This window comes from Oculina patagonica, chromosome 7 (genome assembly GCF_052425735.1).
Source record: "Oculina patagonica isolate OP01 chromosome 7, crgOcupat, whole genome shotgun sequence".
NCBI lineage: Eukaryota > Metazoa > Cnidaria > Anthozoa > Scleractinia > Oculinidae > Oculina > Oculina patagonica.
Window position 1 is genome coordinate 26,275,453 of NC_135764.1, and position 21,604 is coordinate 26,297,056.

At 39.9% G+C, this 21,604-nt stretch overlaps 1 protein-coding gene across 1 annotated transcript in view; it reads left to right on the plus strand.

Annotated features, from left to right (window-relative positions):
- The window catches only part of LOC144660424 (dynein heavy chain domain-containing protein 1-like), an 89,640-nt gene that overhangs the window by 37,149 nt on the left and 30,887 nt on the right, over nucleotides 1-21,604 (plus strand). The window contains exons 28-41 of the mRNA XM_078521039.1: nucleotides 495-777; nucleotides 1,699-1,864; nucleotides 3,134-3,493; nucleotides 5,055-5,244; nucleotides 6,502-6,600; nucleotides 8,229-8,514; nucleotides 9,100-9,365; nucleotides 11,051-11,349; nucleotides 12,525-12,784; nucleotides 13,505-14,235; nucleotides 14,990-15,082; nucleotides 15,478-15,643; nucleotides 16,882-17,411; nucleotides 18,555-18,821. Of these exons, the coding sequence (XP_078377165.1) occupies nucleotides 495-777; nucleotides 1,699-1,864; nucleotides 3,134-3,493; nucleotides 5,055-5,244; nucleotides 6,502-6,600; nucleotides 8,229-8,514; nucleotides 9,100-9,365; nucleotides 11,051-11,349; nucleotides 12,525-12,784; nucleotides 13,505-14,235; nucleotides 14,990-15,082; nucleotides 15,478-15,643; nucleotides 16,882-17,411; nucleotides 18,555-18,821 (3,996 nt within the window). The remainder of the gene's footprint in view (nucleotides 1-494; nucleotides 778-1,698; nucleotides 1,865-3,133; nucleotides 3,494-5,054; nucleotides 5,245-6,501; nucleotides 6,601-8,228; nucleotides 8,515-9,099; nucleotides 9,366-11,050; nucleotides 11,350-12,524; nucleotides 12,785-13,504; nucleotides 14,236-14,989; nucleotides 15,083-15,477; nucleotides 15,644-16,881; nucleotides 17,412-18,554; nucleotides 18,822-21,604) is intronic.

Below are 21,604 nucleotides of genomic sequence, written 5' to 3' on the forward strand. Positions count from 1 at the left end.
TCGCTGATAGGACGAATCGTGCACGCGTTGCTTTGATGTGGAAGATGAGATTTTTTGGCTTATAGATACTTAAAATTGTATTTACTGCTATCCTTTACATTGTCTACAACTGCGATTAGACCACTTGTCCTTGTTATGTTCGACGAGATTTCATCAATTCCCCCGTTGAAAGTCAGTCCGTTGTTACACAACTTATCTGCCTGTCAAACAAACAAAAGTCATCTTTAGCACCATGACGATTCCAATAGGTTCAAATTGGATGAGAACAACAAAGTCAATGAAAGGTTAAGCAAGAATTTGTCAAGTGTTTCGGTTGTCTCGTTCCAGTTTGAGCTGGTCTTAGCAGAACTAATCAAGACGTAAGAAAACATATAGTATGACGGTTTTGACCACTCGTAGTGAACAGTGGACCCGACTAGTAATAAATAAACCACTAATAATGATAAGCTGTCATGTTAGATGCCTATATAAACGAATTGATTGTATCTGTACAGTTATTTGGAAGTCAGAATCCTGATAACAATCTTTGGGTGGACGGCTTGGTGTCCAAGTGGCTGAGAGATTCCACCCTGACCTGTGACACCATGGCAGAACTACTCACAAGCCAATCCTCGGAGAAACAACGCTTCGCTCGGATGATGGGCTCCCTGTCGCACGTGAAGAAATGGCTGGTGCTTGATGGGCCCATGGATGACACTTGGCTAGAGAACATGGGAACCCTGTTAGATTCCACCAGAGCACTAAGCTTGCCCAATGGAGAGTCCATCGCACAGCCAGGTGAGGTGCCCACCGCGGTCAAACGACAGAAATATGCAAAAAATAAGAAAAGTACTGCAAAGATAAGGTTTTAATTTTCACAGTTCAAAGTTCGATACATAACCGGTATCCTAAGGGTTTACTAAGTTTGTTGGAGCTTTACTAAAAAAGTTCTACGTGTTTGAAAATAGCGATATGCGGATTTGTCGGCGCCATTTGTCAAAGCACCTTTGGTTCGGATGCGAAACATTTAAAAAGTAAAAACACTGGTTTACCTGAGGGAATGGGATTATGCTTTCACTCGGCAACTATTTTTATGTATCCTCGCTCGTTATCACTTCAATTTGAACAAAAAAAAAACGGCGAAATGGAAAGAAAACCTGCCTGAGACGTTTGGCCGCGGTGAAGGTGAGGTGATACAGCTGTTAAGCCTGGTTCACACGTGCAACGCAAATGGTATCAATGTTCACACGCAGAAAGCAAATGCAAGGAACGTAAGATAGGCAGACGTAGTTGAAGTCTTTTTTCAAGAGGGTGGACAAGTCATGAATGCCTCGCTTGCTTGTACTTGCATTTGCGTTGACAATGTTCACACGTGAAGCTAGTACAAATGCAAGCACAAGCCAGGTGAAGGAAAATGGGCAACTATCCATTCCTCAAGCTGGCATTTGCGCCTGCATTTGCGTTTGGATATGTGCTAGGTCACATTGTGTTTTACCTTGCAATTGCATTTATGTTTGTTGCTCGTATGTGCTTCTTATTCACAAGCGATAAAAGGATATGTACCAACGACCTACATGGTTACGGGCTTGAACACAAATATAAGCACGGAAACAGAAATCCGAACGCTGTACTCGTACCCAACCTATTTAAAGGTCCCTTTATTCTATACCCTTTGTTTTCCAATGAGTTGAATACATAGTGTTTGTGTTCTGTTTTCAGAAACTGTCACACTCATGTTTGAAGTGACAGACCTTGTACACGTGTCCCCGGCATTGGTGACTCGCTGTGGCTTGATCCATTGTTCCGAGACGCTGATAGGATGGAAGCCAATCTTTAGGTCTTGGCTGAAGGGAGCACATGCTAGATGGGACATTACCAACAGAGGGTAAGTCTATAGATTCCTGCATGCTTCTGAATAATTGCTCGAACGTGCTCTTCACAGCTCTTGCGTATCACACCTACAGCAGTGTCTACCTTTTTACATGAAACTTTTGCGACACGTTAATTTTCGCGATTTTGAGGTGCACATATTTTGCGACACTTAAATTTCGCTATTTTGCGAAAATTTTGTATGTCTTTAATTTCGCGTTTTTAAGTGAGACACAATTTACATTTTCTTGGCAATATATTTTGACATGCCTTTGAATTATATAAAACGACTTCATCGAAGGAACAATAACGTCAAAATTAACAAAAATGCATGGGTGGGGGGGGGATTAATCTCGGCAATAACAACAACAGAGCAGTTCTCAAAATGTCAACAAGTGAGTCAATTGACGACAACATCCATTTACATTGATTACTGACATATGCGAGTCACTTATATTCGCGTCATGTTATGTTTGCGACACTTATTGTTCGCATCACTTTATTTTTCGCGATTTTTTTAGAATCGCGAAATTCGCACAATTAAAGTGTCACGAAAATTTCATGTAATAAGGTACTTCAAACTTGTATAGGCAAGTTAAACATCTCAAGGTGAACGATATTTGGCAGCATGTTCTCACTGAAAATTTGTATTTAGGCTGACATGTTCTTTTTGTTTTGGCCTCGAGTTTTTATAGACTGAGTTGGACTATAAAGACCTCTGGTCACGCCCTCGAGTCACACCACGCAGTATATGCATCTGTCAATAAGAAGATAATAGACATTAACCAATCACAACAAGGAGTACCTCAGTTATTGCAGAAATTAAAATGTGTGTTGAGGTCAAATATCAAACAGGAGAGAGAATTATTATTACAAACACAAAGAATATGCAGCCAAGAATTTCTCTTCGAGGTGTTAGGAAACGTGATAAAAGACTCCTCGAGTGCCATAATTATTATTTTCTCAATCGGAAGTAGTGAAACACTCCGGTGCTTCCCAGCCAGCAGCTCCAATCCTGGATCCAACTCGGAAGTCGTCAGGATGAACCATGGCAGACAGTTTCGGCCCCTACTCTTCGACTGCCTTCTGCCATGGCAAGGCCACTCCATAAGGAAGCTTCACAAGAGCTGGTGCTGGCTGGGACAACATGAGTTAAAAAAAAAATGTTTGTTTTAACTTGATGAATGAATTTGAGAAGTTAAAAAACACGTTTTGAAACATTTTTACACCTCCTAACTATGTTGCCGTTATTAACACACATCAACTTCCTCTGATTTATTCTCAGTTTGGGAATCATCTCAAGCCTAATGGACCACACAGTGGACTCGACTTTGAAATTCCTCAGCGAGCACTGCCAGCCAGTACTGACATCGGGGTATGGCTCAACCAACAAACCTTCCAAGACAGCTGCGGGAGTTCACGAAGTTCAGACACTGCTGCGCTACCTTTCCGCCATCTACGATCGACACATCCTCCGTGAGGATGAAGACAGTGAGATACAGATGATCGCTCAAAAGCAGCGACAGTCAGTCAGTTCTATCAGCAGCAGGCAGAGCTCAGGAATTTCTGCCAGTGACACTGGAAGGGTCGTTAGTTCGTTTGCATTTGCGTTTGTGTGGGCATTTGGTGGTCACTTACATGAAAGGTACAACAGACGATTATCTTGAAAAGTAGATATTTTGCTACTGGAATTTAACAAGTGCAGTTTTGTTCAGTTCAGTTCAGTTCAGTTTGGTTCAGTTTAGTTTAGTTTAGTTTAGTTTAGTTTAGTTTAGTTTAGTTTAGTTTAGTTTAGTTTAGTTTAGTTTAGTTTAGTTTAAGTTAGCTTAATTAGTTGAAGTAAGCTTAGCCTACCTTAGTTTAGTTTAGTTTCGTTCGTTTAGTTAGTTAAGTTTAAAGGGACATGGTCAGCTTTCTTACCGCGCTGACCTGGACACTAGTTTTCACGTTTTGAAAAAAAGACCACTGGACTTTTTTCAAAACAAAACTTCAGAAATCTGCTTCAATCTTCTCAGTGTTTCACTAAATGGGAAAATTTAGAAGAAAAAAAAAACACTGAGAAGATTGAAGCAGATTTCTGAAGGTTCTCTACGCGTATTTTGATTTCGGGTTAAGGTGGACTTTTTTTAAAAACGTGAACGCTGACCATGTCCCTTTAATTTTTTGTGGGTTTTATTTTGTTTTTGTTTGTATAGCCTAGTCTAGTTGAGTTTTATTTCGTCTGTTCCTTTTCGATTCTTTTTGTTTAGTTTATAAATTTAGTTTCGTTTTGTTTAGTTAAGTTTAGTTTAGTTTTCAGAACTATTATTGTATTATTGTATCAGAACTATTATTGTATTTATATTTAACAATTAGACTACGAGCCCGAGTTTTCTACGAGCAAATAGTCAACGAGGCGCAGCCGAGTTGACTATCGCTCATAGAAAACGAGGGCGAGTAGTCTAATTGTTTTAGTAGAAACTCTAAAGGATTGCAGTCCAAAACCTACAATACTGTGCACTTTGAAGACAAAAATCAAGAAAATGTACCGCTTAAAGAGCTACTCGCGTGCGCGACTGTTTTCTATCGGCGAATAGAAAACAGTGGGAGAACCAATCAGATTCGCGGATTTCCCATAGAACACAGCTGAGTTTCTACTAATTAGTATTAGTGTAGCTTTTAGTTTTTAGCAGTGTCCCCTTATTAGTATGGTTTTATTTTCCAGGCTATAAGGCTTTGACACTTAAATAAAGTTTCTTATCTTATCTTATCTTTTTTTTGTGGGTTTCGTTTTGTTTTGTTAAGCCGAGTCTAGTTGAGTTTTAGTTCGTCTGTTTTGTTTTAATTCCTTTCGTTTGGTTAATTTCGTTTCGTTTCGTTTGGTTAAAAAGATTACTTCTAATTTACTTTACTTTAGATCAGTAAAGTTTACTTTAGCTTGCTTTTAGTTTAGTTTTCACCGACTAAAATTTGTTAGTTTCTAAGGAAACTGTTGTGCTTCGTTGGCGGGCAAGTAAAATACTTAGTTGATTATCAGCTGGAAGTTGATAAAGACAAATAAACCGCCATAGCGAATTTTGAAAAGGGGACGTTTCGAGCGTTAGCCCTTCGCCGTAGCAATTTTGATCCGACGAAGGGCCAGCGGTAACACATAACAATTAACGAACTTTCAATACTTAACACCTTTAAGCCCAGTAAAATGTAATGTTCTCTGTCTCTTGAACAAGATATGCTTCAAAGTTTGACGAGCATGCGCGTCAGCTGTTGTCCGCTGGTCCTTACCCAGTCCTTGTGCCTCCTGACGGATCAGTGTACGACTACTGCCTGGACTTCAGTAAAGGTGGACTGGTAAAATGGGAGGAGAGACCTGGGGCACAATTTAAAACACTACCTTCATCTTACACTGTCGTTACTGAGGTAACAGTACTGAATCAGAAATATTCATTATGACAATCAAACTAAATTGTAATCATATGGCCATGAAAGAACATTTTTGTTGAAGCAATGTCCTGTTTTCACGTTGCATAAGGTAAACAGGGAAGCCTCGAGCCATGGGGCCCAGACTGCCGGAGCTTATCCCGGTTTCCATAGCATTAAGTGGCTAGGAATATTTCTACTCCTCCCTTAATCTCTAATAATATTTTTTAAGTGTTTTAAAGAAAATGGCCCATGTTATATTACCAACTTATTCAAGCACGGGTTACCCCATAAAATCTTAGAAGTAGCGGGCTAAACGTGGAACAATGCCCTTACAATAGTAGATTCCTCCAGGCTTCCTATTCTTATGTTATCTCTAGAATTTGGAATCAGCTACTGCCGGCAGCCAAAAATGCACCAAACGTTCCAACTTTTATTAATCATCTAATTGCAACAAGCTTTGGTGGCTGCCAATGCAGTTCTTGTTTTCAATGATTCTTTTACAGACATTTTGTATTTTTATTGTTTTTTAATAATTTATTATTGTATTTTTAACGCGTATTTTTAAGATTTTAATAATATAATAATATCGTATTTTTTAATATATAGTTTTTAAATCTTTTTTTTTTTTAACATGTATTCATTTATTTTTATAACTTAATATTGTCAAACACTTTTATCATGAGCCTCTGGCTCGGGAGACTGGGCAACCACTCCCCGTGCTTTTGACATTAAATAAATTACCTTTACCTTTTACCCTGAATGGGATGCTAGTCCATCGCAGGGTACCCTTCCCAGCATTATGTCGCCGGTACCCATTTATACACATGGGTGGAGAGAGGCACTATGAGAGTAAAGTGTCTTGCCCAAGAACACAACACAGAGACTTTCGCCAGTGCTCGAACCCAGACCGCTCGGTCCGGAGCCGGGCACACTAACCATTAGGCCAACGTGCCTCTCGTTGCATAAGGTATAATGTTGTTAAAAAACACAAAAGGAAAGTACATATGGGCATTATTTTGATCCATGTTTGTTTCTATACGCAGCCAAAAACTAAGTACCGGGTATTTTTGCTTTTTTGTTTGTTTGTGTTTTCTGGCAGTTAATTGTTGCCAAGATTCCAAATTTCAAATACGATGTTCTGGTCTTCTGTCAAATTTTAACCAAAAAGTTTAGATCCTTTAATATATCGGACTAGCATCTGTAACAATTTTGAGCTCTTGAGTTATTATTATGTTTTGATTTGTCCTTTCCCAGCTGGACCGGTATTTCTATCTTATTGAACTGATGATATCTGCATGTAAGCCAGTGCTATTAGTTGGTCCCTCGGGGATAGGAAAGTCTTCACTTGTGCAGGTAAGCAGAAATAGAGGATATTACATGGTTGCGCGGAGATATGAAATTAATCTTTGAGTGTTCAAATCGATATCCCACGAGTGAGCGCAGACAACGTTATTCTTGTGATTTTTTCGCGCGAAAGATTTCCTGGTGTTCAGGAGCCCATTGATGTTTATATAATAATGAAATATTATTGAATTTCACACAATAGTTAGTCAGCCTTACTTATCGTATGCACTGCAACACGGCCGTGAATTGTCAAATCTTTGTGGATGAAAGAATTGTCAGGTCGTTGTGGATGCCAAGTTAGCTTATTATTGTGGATGCCAAGTTAGCTTATTAGGGATAGAATCTTTACTACCTTTTAAAGATAATTATTAAATTTAGATTTAAAAAGCTTTTATGATTTTACCTAATTTTTCACCTTTAAGGTCCCGCAGGACCCTTGCAATCATTAGTATGTATTTATTTAAAGAGTATGCACGAACTGCCAGGCGACTGAAGCCGACAACAAACGAAATATTCATGAGAATGTTTGTTTTTTAAACTCTTTTGTACAAGTAATTACTAGTAATTGTTCTCAGCTTTGTGCCACGTGCGCTGGAACATTATTATCATAAATAGATTCACAGCTTTGAATATATCACACGTTGTTGTAAACATTGACTCGGAAGGTTTTCGGAAGCCTCAAAACCTTCAATTTTGTGTCCAAGTTTTCTCCGCCGATATAGAATTTCAAGAGTTGATTCGCAAGAAACATAAACTTGGTGTACTCTATTGTGTTCTGGCTAGAGCGAATTTTTAAATTTCCTTCTCAAAATGAAGATAGCATGTTTCAAAGTTTAGATTTTACATTTTTACTCTCTTAGAAGCCATTAACTTGTAGCAGTTTTTGAAATAGAAAATTTCGTTCTAGTGGGAGCACAAAAGAAGTTACGATTTATCACTAGGCTATATACAATCATTTAATTTGGTGCGCTGTGCTAGCTGAAAACTTGGACACAAAATCGCATTATCTTCAATTAAACTTTTAAGGGCTTGTAACATCACAGACAACGGTCATCTCTCAGTAAAAGGACAATCATGATGTAATTCCATCATCACTGAGTATCCTTATTAAATTTTAGAGGAATCGATATTCAAAATGTAAGTGAATTAAAGCTTTACAAGAAAGCACTCCAACAAGAAATTTGGCTAATGAATATATTAATGAGAATGAGCAAGGGTCCTGCGCGACCTTAATAGCTTACTTTTCTAAATCTTAATCTTGTATAATGTTTTGCTTTTTAAGTAAGTTTTGTAATAAATTTCTATTTGTAAATGTTATATTTTTTATACTTATCTATTCTTAAGAGGGCCACAAGTTCTAAATAAAGTTAGATTGATTGATTGATTGATTGATTGATTGATTGATGTGACCCTTGTAGCGTTGCTGTACATGTCAATGCATTTGAAATGCAGTTGATAATAGTTCAATATTGTTGCATTCGCAATGAAATTTAGTCTGTTGTAAAAATGTTGCAAGTGTTCTGAAAATGTTTTTCAAACGTCAGACTTCAAACTTCAGTGTGAGACGTCTTTTCACTCTTTAAGACTAGCGGGATGTCTCGGGATTGAGTTGATTAATGTTCTTTTCTGACCAATAGAACTTGATAAATCCACGTTACAACTCCACACGGATTTGCATGTCTCCTGGTCTGACCTCAAAACTGCTTCAGGAGGCAATCGAACACAAGCTACAGCAAATTCAGCGCAAGGAGATGAATCAAAGTGTTGTTAAAAAGTCAATGCAGGGAGGTGTTGGAGTTAAGAATCTTCCCGGTAGCAAGTCCCGCACTCAGCTAATGTTCCTCGATGATCTTAACTGCGCTGGCGCTGATGCTTTTGAAATTCAACCTCCGCTTGAGCTCCTCAGACAAATCCTCTCACAAGGTAATGGAACTTTCTTTTTTTTTTCTATTTTGAATTCCTTTCCTGATGACACAAAAAGGCGTCATATTCGCGCTTGCAGAGAAAGGGTGCACATGTAGGTTCTCGGCATTCATTCTGGCGGCCTAGATTCGAATTTACGTGATGTAAATTTATTTTATTCTTCTTTTATTTTGTTTGTTTCTTTTGTGCCATTACACAGTCTGACCAATTAGGGACACCAACTGGGCATTTTGTACTGATTGCTTATAGTCTTGTTTCTGTTTTCCTTTTCGCGTGTGTGCTTTCGTTTTCTTCTTGCTTTTGTGTTGTTGTTTCTCATGTATTTCTATGTATTTATTTTTTATTTCTTTCGTGTTATTAAGGGCTACAAATTTGTTAGCTTCATTCTTTTGGTACTATCCTCGAATGACTACACAAATTACAAATACCAATTACACAGGCATACGGTCAACGAAACTTTATACCATTCCACTCCACCCCCCCCCCCCCCAACAATACACCCAGTCAAACCCCCCAAACTAGACCTCTCGCTAGTCACATTTCTCCACTAGCCTAAGTACTATGTGTTTGTGATTGATCTTTCAGGGACACTGTATAACAAGCAGCGATATCACTTGTACAGGGTCCAGCACCTTCAGTTCATGGCTGCCTGTGTACCCCCCGGTGCGGGGACGTCCTGTGGAGGGGTGGCTTCGTATTCCATCAGCCATCGCTTGTCCAGACTGATGACTGTGCTGTCAGTCTTCCCACTGTCTTGTGATTCGCTGGAGAGTATATACTGTTCAGTTTTCCTGTCTTGGTTGGAAGAGTTTCCAGCATATTCTCTGACTCATCATGAACAGTTGGCAAAGGTAGGAACTGGAGAGACTTAGGGCCTCTTCACATGAGCCCCGTTAACAGGCTGTCTCGGTTACCACGACAGATTTTGATGTCTGTTCATATGGAAAATTTTAGCCCGGTTGACGGGGATAAAATTCAAGAAACGAAACCAAAATTGCGACACATAAAGTTGCATCTTTTGTGACTATCGTAGCTTTATCGACCCTTGTAACTTTACTTATAAAGCTAAGTCGCATATTTCTAAAGTGGAAATAGTTACAAGGCAAAATTATGCCATTTTGACCACCCAGTTACGAAAGGGAAGCTATTTTTTTTCAAAAAAAGTTGCGTCCCGGCGGCAGGGCTGGAGTGTTCATATCGGAAAATTTTCTTTCCGGTTGCCGATATCTTGTTTGCAGAAACCGAGATATCGGTAACCGGGCTGGCCCGCCTTCTCATATGAACACAACAAAAATTTTACAAAGAAATTAGGAGTGAGCCGAGATCTCGATAACCAGGCCAGCCCGGTCAACCAAGATCATATGAAGAGGCCCCTTAGAATGTCCTTGTTCTTTGCACACCACTGGCAAGACCCGTGAGCACAATACAATCTCGGATGTTTTGATACTAACCAAGAAGTTGTTTTTTGCTGCTTAAGGGGGCTATGTAATGCAATTGTAGGCAATTTTGGCACGGACCAACTGGTCATAGAATTAACTGAAATATCACAATAACGGCTTAAAACTCTAGAAGAACTTAAAAGAAACACAGAAAGGCCAAAACGAGGCATAGATGGGCAAAATTCGAGAGGATTGCATTCGGGTAAAATTTAAATACGTCGACCCAACATTTTTCAAGTTTATCTCAATTTTTATGAAAGTGTCATTTACAATGTTTCCAATATCATCCTTGTTTGTTATGTGGCCATGGTTTTGCCAAAAGAGACTTTTGTTCTGCCAATTTGAAGTTTTGAGCTCTAAATATACATGTATAACGAAAATAAATAGAATTACTCCAAAATACCGTGCCCCTTTAATGAAAGCTGTCAAACTATAACAGAGCCAAATTGAAAAGCAAAATGCCGTCTCGATTAGGAAAAAATTCTGATTTGCATTTACTTTCAACGGACATTTACATAATGTATGCGACTATAAAACCAGTTTAGCCTATGACCTCTTGGTCGCCACATACGATTGGAAATGGAATTACGAGAAATAAAGTTGATAACAAGTTATACCTTGAATTTTTTTAAGAATAAAAAAGTTTTTTTTTACTGGTTTATTTAATTTCTTTCTGCTTGCTATTTGATTACAGACGGCAAGTCCATGTACCCTCCAGGGTTCGTACGCGTGAAAATCCTTGAATTTCAAGAGTTCGATTCCAAGGCCTTGAAAGTACTTGAAATTGGTTTTCGGTCCTTGAAAGTCCTTGATTTTTTTATTGAACGTCAAAAGGCTTCAAGGCAATGAGAATATTGCCAAAATAAGCGATTTTTTAGTTCTTCAGCAAGCACGTCAATAGCACAACAGACTGGAAACCTTTGAGGGGTAAATTTAATGAAAAAAAGCCCTTGAAATTTCCAAGAAGGGTCCTGAAAAGTCCTTCAAACGTCCTTGAATTTTTTGGCCTGAAAAAGTGTACGAACCCTGAGTCCCTCCTTAGCATCAGTGCATACATAAAAACGGTGTAAATTTAACTTTGTCCATTTTACCATCAGGCGCTGTCATCTGCAACCATCAAAATGTACAATGTTATCCAGCAGGAGCTTCGTCCCACTCCACTGCATCCTCATTTCTTGTTTACCCAGCACGAGTTGTCCAGGGTTGTTCAGGGTATGTCCCTCCTCTCTTCCAAAACGCGTGGACGACCAAGGCCTCGCGCAAGGAGACGCACCCAGGCGGGCGGAGAAACGGAAATGGAAAACAAAAATGGATCCCTTGCTGCCGCAAAGAGTGATCAGAGTTGTTATGGCAGGGAACAGGCGCAGCGTGGAGGGAATGTTGGTAAAGGGCGAAGGTCAGTGAAACTGTTGAGAGGGTTTTGGTCTTCAAACTGGGCATGGCTGATTGTCAAAAAATTTTCTATGTATCTTGTTGCGGATGTTTCATGAAAACATGGGGCAAAAGTCATTCTGTTGAGGAAAATTACATTCAGATGACTAGATTTTTCTGATCCTATAACAACAAGGTGAATAGGAAAGATTTGCATCGTTGCCATTAAAGGACCTATGTCACAGAGATTTTTGCGGATTTTTGTTCTAAACTGACTTATCACAGACAGGACTATATATGTAGTAATGTTTAATAAATGAGTAGTCAGTGTTTTATCAAGTTTAAAACACGAGGCGCAGCCGAGTGTTTTAGACTTGATAAAACACGAACTGCGAATTTATTGAACGGCTTAAAACTCTTCTGATGTAGATCAACTCATTCTTGCACTAATAATAATTATTTAGATTTGGGGTTATTTTGGCCTAGAAAATTGGACGTAAAGTTTAGCCGTGCCTTTATCAGATATAAAGACACTCATTAAACATTAATTTCTTTTGTATTTTCTTTATGAATTATTAATGAGTTTTTTAAGTACAGTACAACCTCCTTAATACGGACACCGAAGAAGTGTCCATGTTATGGGGGCCCATATTGCCTGGGGGGTACTCCCATAAATTTCGGATAGGGGTGTGCCGCAAAGGTTCGCAAACCCTGATCCTATTTAAGGATAAAAAATCGAAAATTGATACCCTTTTTAAGGCCCAAAACCGAAAAATGACACCCTATTCGAGGGGAGGAGAAGTGTTCCGTGACGACCCAAATAACGGCTAACGGCGTATGGCAAAACACAAATCCTTATGGAATCGCTTTACTAATACTTATACGGATAGTACAGTTTTAAGATCCCTTTTTTTCGTTTAGCTAGGCATTTATTTTAGCTGGTAGAATTTAGGTACCCTATCTAAGGATCACACCAGGAACACAATGCCAAAGGGAGCAAAAATGATACCCTATAAAGGACCGAGAACCTCAAAAACCATATCCTATCCCACGGCACATACCTATATAGCCCATATATGTACCTCCCCCCCCCCCCCCCCCCCCGGCCTTTTTGTAGAGGATGAGGTTATGTGAGCTCTGGTTTCTCTTGGACAAGTTGAACTGTCCGTAAAATAGAGTTGTCTGTGTTATGCCTTTCAGTTGGCCCTCACTGACGACCGATTCAAAGGAAAGCAAAACACCGGCTGCCTTGTCTCCAATGATTCGCTCTGTTCTTCGTCTGTGGTGCCACGAGAGCACTCGGACATACAGTGATCGCCTCTTCACCGAGGATCAGCGCTATTGGTTCTCTTCTCTGTTACACGAGTCAGTTGAAGAGTTCTTCTGCAGGGACAACTCCGAGCTGGAGTCCGAAGTGTTCTCTGTTGAACAGGGAGAGACGGGGCAGAAGAATTTGCCAGGTAGGTTGAGGTTTTAACGATTATTCATAGACGTGTAAACACCGAGAAACGCAATGCAAGTATTAAACTGTGTTAAGTCTGTTTGTTCATGTGCTTACACTTGCGCTGAGACTTGCGTCGTTAAGAAAATATTTTCATTAATTGCTCTCAGGATTTTGTAAGTTCTGAATGGACCAAAAATTATCTTGATGAGTGCGCCCTTGTTTCAATCTTCTACCTCGAGTCTGACTGTGCAAGCCTGACAAACAAGCGAAAGGCAGCTAAGGATGCGGAATTCAACTAGAAGTCTGATAATTTCGCAACTCCAATTAAAACTTTCTAGGGTCTTGTTTCTTGATTGCTGTGCAACGAAGTATCTGAGTTAAAGAACCAAGAAAACACGATGCTTTGTTTTTATCTTTTTCGTCACCACAAGATTACATGTTTTTCATAGTGTTCAAAACAGTGCGTATTTTAGCGCGACCTTTTTCAGCCCCCCGCGCCTCAAAGTGCGTATGTCACAAATGAACATTAGAAGAGAAAAACGGAAAAAAAAAAACGAGAAAAGAATGGTACTGTTGCAGTCTCGTTTGCTATCGCGTAAAGCCGTAACGCCGTTGGGTTATTATCCTTTACTCCATTTAAACCTTTTATTTCGGATGCAGTTGACTTGAACGTTGTTCTGCAAAGATGTAAACATTGATTTTTTTATATTAGACAAGACTGTGTTGCTTATTGCAGAAGGTTTGCCTGGTACAAATGCACCCCCGCCTACCGCCAGTAACGAACAACTTCAAAACACAGGAGAAGACGAGGAACCCATTCAACCGGATGACTCCATGGCTCTTCCAAGTGAAGAACTTCAGGAATCAAGCGATGAAAGTGTCCTTGAAGACGAAGAAGAAGAAACGGATGCCATTAAATTGGAAGAAAACCCTCTGCCAGAAGAAGGTAAAGAAGATATTGTTGACGAGGTAACTCAGAAGAAAGTCTTGGATGAAGAGTTTCCTGCCAAAACAGAAGACCAAAATGGCAATGACGTTGAATCAGATAAGCTGGAAATTCAAGAAGATGAAACTCTAAGTAGAGAGCCGACTTTAGTGGAGAATGCAACGCTTCTTCAGCCTGTTCGAGTCAAGGTCACGTTTGATGACACAAGCGGTGCAAGCTATGATAAGAGTTATAAAGGTCCGCTCATTTCATCAGAACAGTTGGCGTTTTCCGGTGAGGATCTTACAGACATTGTGTTCTGCAAACATTTTAATGCCTCTGTGACCGGGCGAGAGAGCAGTGCGAGTGAAGTGGCCAGCAAGAATTATCTGGAGTGCGCTGAAAGCATCTTGGAGCAAGGGATCAAGCGGTGTCTAGCTTCTTATAATGCTCAGGTGATGGAGTCTTCAAATGCCAGGATCATGAACTTGGTGACATTCCGTGAGGCACTTCAACATGCAGCACGTTTGAGCCGAGCACTGGTAAGTTCTTTGCTGTTGTTGTTGTTGTTGTTGTTGTTGTTGTTATAAACAATTGCGCCCTTCCAACCTCACAACTGCTCGTCAGGTGCATCCAACGTGGAAATTCAATCAAATGTCTTGGAATGCCGTACTGTCTTCCCATGTAGGTTAGAGTCTCGTTAAAGGGATGTTTGTGTTAATTTACACAGTAAAATCTTTTTGGATTTTCTAGCTGAATATAAAAGTCGCAGAAATTTTTAGAGAACAAAATTCCAAAACCCACATGCCAGACCGAATTTGCAAGCTGTTGTTACCTTTACTGGCGTTTTCCGTACCCAAAGCAACATTTTCACCTCTCTGAAAAAACAGGTGTTATATTTCCCATATTACGAAGGTTCAAGCTAAAATTTTACTATAGAAAATATCCGGGGATAACAGGCCTTTCGAACAGATATTTACCGAAATGATCCGGTGGGTGCCCCTGTGCTTGTTTAGGCTGATTGTGAGTAGCAGGCCTCCAAAGAAGCTGAGCGCGCTGTGCATCTCCCTTAGACATACATGTAAGAAAATGTTCCCCTGCATAAAGCGTAAAGTGAAGATCGCAAACAGACCACACGATTAGGAAACGCGCGGCACATTCTCAATAAGTTTAACAGAAAGCACAACTATCAGTAAAATTTATTTTTTTCTTTTCGCGGAAGCAAGCGGTGGTTGTGGATGGTTACATTATTATTGTGTCAAATCTTTCATTAATCAATTTGCTGTCTTTTTTAAGGCCACATCAGGAGGTCATGCGTTGTTGTTGTCTGATCTTGGTTACGGAAGAAGGACACTAACCAGGGTTACTGCACATGCAGCTTGTTGTAAGGTTTGTATTGGGCCGTTTCTTGCATTAAGCGAGCATTTCATTTGAATTGTTTGTTTGAAGTCAACAAAAGTAAGATTGACTTGTTCGTTGCTCGTTCATTCGTTTGTTCGTTCCTTCGTCGTTCGTTTGTTCGTTCGACCAATCGTTCGATGGTTTGATCGGTCGGTCGTTTGTTCATTCGATCGTTCGTTCGAATGAAAGTCTGATTTGTTACATGTGTTTTTATTTTTATTTCATAAATAATTCAGTTTTAGTAGCAATGATTCGGTTTCAATTAGGTTTTAAGAGCTCACGGCTCACTTGAAGCCATTACTCAATAAACGTGAAAAAATTACTTGAATGATGATGATGATGATGATTATGAAGTCTGATTTGTTTTCTGTTTCTTATGTTAGCTGATAGAAGTACAACGAAGCCAGTTCCAAAGCCAAGAAGACCTCAGACAGCAGATCAAAGTCGCCTCATTTATCGCTGGTCTTCAAGGAAAGCCCGTAGTGCTGTTTGTACCAGAAGGTGTCAATGATGACTCGATGCAGGACATCTGCTCGCTGATGGCTGAAGGTAAATTGGTTATTTTGAGACATGATCCCCAATATCGATCATGTTGCTTCCGTGCATGCCAATGACATTATGGGCAGTATGTTGAGTTCCTCGTGTCAGTGTTGACTACTATTCAGTCAGTTTGAAACAGATCCTTTGTCCGTATTTCAGTCAAAATAAGTCTAATTTCGTAGTAGATAATAAATATGTAAATTTTAAGCTCGCTAATAAAAAATGAAGATGAAGTGTTCAACATGACACGAGCATGGGGCAAAGAAAAAATCTGAGTCCCCGACAGGAATCGAACCCATGGCCTCCCAGATACCGGAAAGATGGTACCATCTTTATTATTTACTACAAACTTGACGATTTCGACATTGCTGATCCTAGCAGTATGCAGGACGCGTGTCACTTATCAACCTAATAAAATGGCACAGCTCACAACGAGTCTCTCGTAGCTCAGTTGGTTAGAGCGCCAAACCGGTATCTGGGAAACCATGGGTTTGATTCGTGTCGGGGACTCAGATTTTTTCTTTTTCCCATGCTCGTGTCATGTTAAACACTTCATCTTCATTGGTCTAATTTCGTTAGCCGTTAAAGCGTTTAGTATTTTTTTTTTTGACAGGAGTGGCGCTTTTATGGTGTTGCTAAGCATTTGAATAACGCTAGTAAAAGGTCAGTAAGGCCTTAGGCTGTACTGTCTATTTCTTGATATACCGTAAAATTCCGGTTATAAGCCCCCCCACTTATAAGCCCCCCGGTTATAGGCCCATCAACCTGGAAACAAAAAAAATACATCCGGTTATAAGCCCCCCCGGATATAAGCCCCCCTCTTCCGGATGACAGTACTGAACAGGGCTAAATGTTGCTTTTTTGCGTTTTTAACTTAAAAACGTATTTCGATCAACACTCCCGAGGCTCGTTTCGAAACGTTTTTTTCCTTCCGCTTATAAGCCCTCCCGAATATAAGCCCCTCCGCTTATAAGCCCACCCAAAAACCCTTACGAAGTTGTATAAGCCCAGGGCTTATAACCGGAATTCTACGGTATTCAAAGAGCCATCAACACAACCAAGTTGAGATTTTCGTAGGTTAGGTTTAGAGCAAAAAAAGCCATTATGGGCTCTAAGGTTTCATACAAGATTGTTGCGCAGAATTTGAAACGTGTTCAGAAGGTTTAAACATCTGATTAAAAATGATGTTGTGCTCACCTTGAAGTAAATTGTTTTAGTATCTGCTGATAATTGTACTCTGTTTTTAGGTACATGCCCAGGCCTTTACACACCCAACGAGCTGTTCATGATATCTAACCAGCTTCTTCCTGGTGGAAAGCGAGGAGCTCGCAGAGTAGAAAACCAAGACATCGCACAGGAGAGGTATTTCCGCCGTGTCAAGTCGCACCTTCATGTCGTAGTCTGCTTAAAATACAGAAAGCTTGACTTGTCTAACTCGCTAGAACAAAACCAGTTGTACAAGTTTCCAGCTCTGGTAACAAGAAGTTGCTGCGTCGATATTTACCGAGCTTGGCCCCACGAGGCGCTCGTTAGCATAGCGCAGAAACAACTGGATGAAGAAGAAAGCGTCTTTAGTCTTTTACCACTGAAAAGGCGAGAGAAAGACGCACAGTCCGCAGCTATTTGCTCAATAATGGCGCATATTCACTTGTCGTCTAGAAGTATGGTGGAGAAGATTTACGGAATGAAGGCGTTGAAGTTCTACTCGCCTGACACGTATTTGGACTTCATTGATCTGTTTAGCAAGATATGCAGGAGGTTGTGCGTGAAAGAAAAGGTGAGGAGAGGAGTGATAATGAGCAAAGTAATGATCTCAGATAATTGAGATTTTGCTTGTGCTTCTGTATAGTTACCGTCGATTGCATCTACCCGTGAACGCTCGCCCTAAAAACATGGTTTTCATGTGACGTCAAACGTGTGCGTTTCAGGTGTCAAACTGTAACGACAACTTTCGCGTCGAAAGTTCAACACATTCCAGTTTCAAAATGGAGGAAAGATTAGATATAGAGACTTCTTCCGAGAAATTGATGCTGATCTGTGTCGATATGCATACACAGGTTCACTTGAATCACTTTTAGTGTAAAGTTTTGCCCGTACTCAGTGTTTATGGTGAGCATTTTGAATGCTAAAGTTCGCGTACAGTCTGCTAAACAAGTTTGACACCTGAAACGCTGACGTTTGACATCACGTGAAAACATGTTTCTATCACGTGGGTTCACGGGTAGATGCAATCGACGGTACAAAAATGTTGGAGTAGGGGCCCTCAGGCGACAAAACGAGAAAAGTGGCCATTAAAGGAACTGTGTAACAGAGTTTAGCCAAATTTTGGCCATCAAATTCCGTGAAATATAAAAATAACTGCTTAAAACAGTGAAGGGACATTTCAATAACATAGCGAATACAAAAGAAAGTACGGATGGCCAAAAGTGAAGAAGTCTGAAACGGATTGCGATATGGATTTTTGAAATACTGTTGGGCTGAACAGTTTTCAAAGTTTATCTAGTTTGCTTGTAACTTGAAATTATAACGCCCGGGAGGCACATTTGATTGTTATGAAGCAATGTTTTTGTCATTTAGATCCATAGAAGTAATTTCTTTGCAAACACTAGGTTTCATAGCGAGTATTTGGCAAAATTTAATATGTAAAATAAACTTAACTCAGCCTAACACAGTCCCTTTAACGCTTCTGTGCTCTAAAGCATGACCAAATTTATCCTCATAATGCTAATTAAAACTTCTTAAATAGGCCTTGATATATTCTTAGGAGATCTAAACTTATCTTGGGTCAAATTCGTGCTTTGGGATGCTGTTGTTCTTTTCACAACTATTTATAACCGCTTTTGAATTGGTCATGTTTAAGAGGACTTTCACTGAATGCGCTTTCTACAATCTTTACCGTATCCAACTATTGTCTTTCTAGGAAGAGGTGGCCCACTTAGACAAAGCTATCAAAAGAATAGACGAAGCTACTCACAGCCTAAACAAGATGCAGGGAGAGTTAGATCAACTGGCTCCACTGTTCGAAGCGTCCAAGACGGACGTGCAGCTGCGGCAGGAGGCGGTGGAAGCGTGTCAGAAGGAGTACGCAGCGGCTAAGGACAGGTGCAAAAAACAGGAGCAGGATATTGAAGACATGCAGGGACCCATTGAAAAACTCAAAAAGGAGGCTCAAGCTGAATTTGAAAAGGTAGTAAAGGCGGTCCAATATTTTCCTTACATCTTAGAAGGAGTATAATAACAATTATTGAAACTTTCGCTCGTTTTCCAAAAAATGCGAAAAAAGACGAGCAAATTGCCGAATCCTCATTGTAATCTCTCTTCACGCTCAAACACGAGTCAGCTCTAGCCTCGCCCTCATGTCTGCGCGGTTACTTTTCCAATATGGCGTCGGGAACTGTAAAAAGGACTATTGGGATAAATACTTTCGTCTTCGTTGTGGCTTACTAGTCTTGGTGGAGTTGCTGATTTCCCTTTCGCAAACGGTCCTTGCTGTCATTGGTACCAAGCCTTTTGTAATGGCCACTGCCATCTTTTGCTTAAGTCGAAAATGTGCTCTGATTTTGAAATAAAGTTAGGCCTAGACCTGAGTTAGAATCACGGTTTTGTTGGCTATGGAACAGACCCAGTGGAACCCGACCCAGTGGATTATTTTCCCCTACCCAGTGGAGATTTAGTCTCCCCAATACCCAGCGATTATTTTGATTTTTACCCACCTATTTTTATGCTTCCCCAGTGACTGTGCGGTTTGACTTGTCGAATAAACCTATTTAAAAACGAACCCAATAGGAACAGTTAAGAAGGCACCTTATATAATAAGTCATTTCTGAGTTACCCTATGCCTCTGTTTCAAAACGAGTCTACGTGCAAAACCATTCATATGATAATAAGTTTCACCTACAGGCCCATTTCATGCAAATCAAACTCATTTTCATTTGAATGGTTTCGCACGTAGACTCGTTTATAAAACATAAAACAGAGGCAAAGGGTTTACTCGGAAGTGGCCTATTAGATTTCATGGTTGGGGGGGGGGGAGGTACGCGGAGCAACGTGGTAGTGTTGTGGTGAGAAAGATGAGCAATGTTTGCATGCTAAAGGTTCCTGGTTCCATTTTGTGTGGTGACTTGCATGGAGAAGGTTGTTCTTGAAGTGACTGTTACGCCAGCTTTCTTTAGTTGTCATACATTTTTTGTCTGTTTGCACACGACGTTGGAATAGTATCCCATGATGCAATTCGTTTCATCTTATATTATCACTGCGTACGTGACCTTATCAGTATCGTTCAGCTCTCGCGAAGCGAGGAAGCCGGTTCGCCGTGGCGTGTTTCCGGACTAGTTTTGATTCAAAAGCTGCTGCTTTCGAGGAAAACGACTTATTCTACGTTCACTGCGTTTCAAAAGAGAATTTCAGTGTCACATTGAAGGGATTTACCCGTGTTTTGCTAGTATACAGAGAAGTACATGTTGGACGAACGTCGAAGAGCTCTCGTTCCTGCGACAGTCAAAAATTCGGCTATAGATGAGCTTTTTGTTGCTAGATTGTTAATAAAGAAGTCCTGTGCTGATCCGAATCGGTTTTCTTACATTTCTTCTTTCATTTCTATTGATCTCTAGTCTGTCCGGATCCGCTTCGCAGTCGGCGGGCTCGTTCGGCGTTGTTTACATAATCTGTGAATACATATTTGAGCTTATTATTACGGTTATTTTTCACCAGTTGTAAGCATTTCACTTATTTTAAGAGTACAGTTCTAAAATTACTTTCGAAATTAGTCATTTTGAATGTAAATATAAATGACAATGATGACAAAGCTCACGATAGAGCCCAGCGATTGTTGCCTGAAACAGACATCACACACGCTTCGCAGCACGCGGCGCTGGTTTTCGATCGAAATTTCAGTCATCTTTGATCGCTGAAAAAGTCATTAAGATGCGGGTACTTCTGGGTACTTCTTTGCAAGTAGAATAATACGGCCTTCATTATGCTAGCGTGAGACCCATATTTAGTAGAAACCTGCTTATAATCCGAAGAATCGTGAATACTTATGACCTCGTCGCGGGTCAGTGAACACTTTGTGAAAGAAAGCTAATCAAAATAATCAAAATAAAGGACGTTTTTTTAACAAACCACGGTCATAGGACAATTGCAAATCAGTGAAAGTATGACAAACAACAAAATAATACAATTTTCTTGCATTTGACTGAAAAAATACACGAAATGTGCCGTAGAGAAAGCGGCGTTATTTTACGGTGGAATCCGCCATAACTTCGATATTGCGTGAAGTGCGCGGAGAATTGCACCATGGGATACTATTCGAACGTCGTCTCTTAAAGATCATTATTACAGGATGATGTACAATTTACTTGCAAAATGGTCTAGTCGTTGATGTGAAAACAAGAGCCAGGGAGAAATTGGCCGGGAAAATGTCCAGCCGTGGCTGTGGTTTTGTCAGACATGGGCAAATTTTGTCGGCCATTGTCCAGTGACTGGCCGTTATTTGCAGTCATGAGTGTCTGTTAGATAAATCAACGCCCGGCCATTTATTTATTTAAAAGTCAACATAAACAATGACCCAATGTTTATTCGAGGCACGGCGTTAAGTCAATAAAATACGGCCACTTTTATAATATGTACCTGCTTTTTCATTCAGTTGCCTAAACGTAACTATAATAATAATAATAATAAAGACTTTATTTAAAATGAGGGTAACACTAAATAGCAAAGCTAACAAACCTGTGGCCCTCCCTAAAAATTACACTAGAATATTATAAAAACACTATATACATTGAAAATTGAATACGAAAAAAAAAAAAAAAAAAAAAAATATTATGTATATAATATGCATAATAGTAAACGATATATGAAGCTAAAAAGTTAAAACTATACAATAAAATGATGTAAAAGCTGCTGCTCCGAAAACACCCGATCTCTGAGAGATTCTTTAAAGGGCTTCGGCTGTTCGATTCGCCTTTTTGA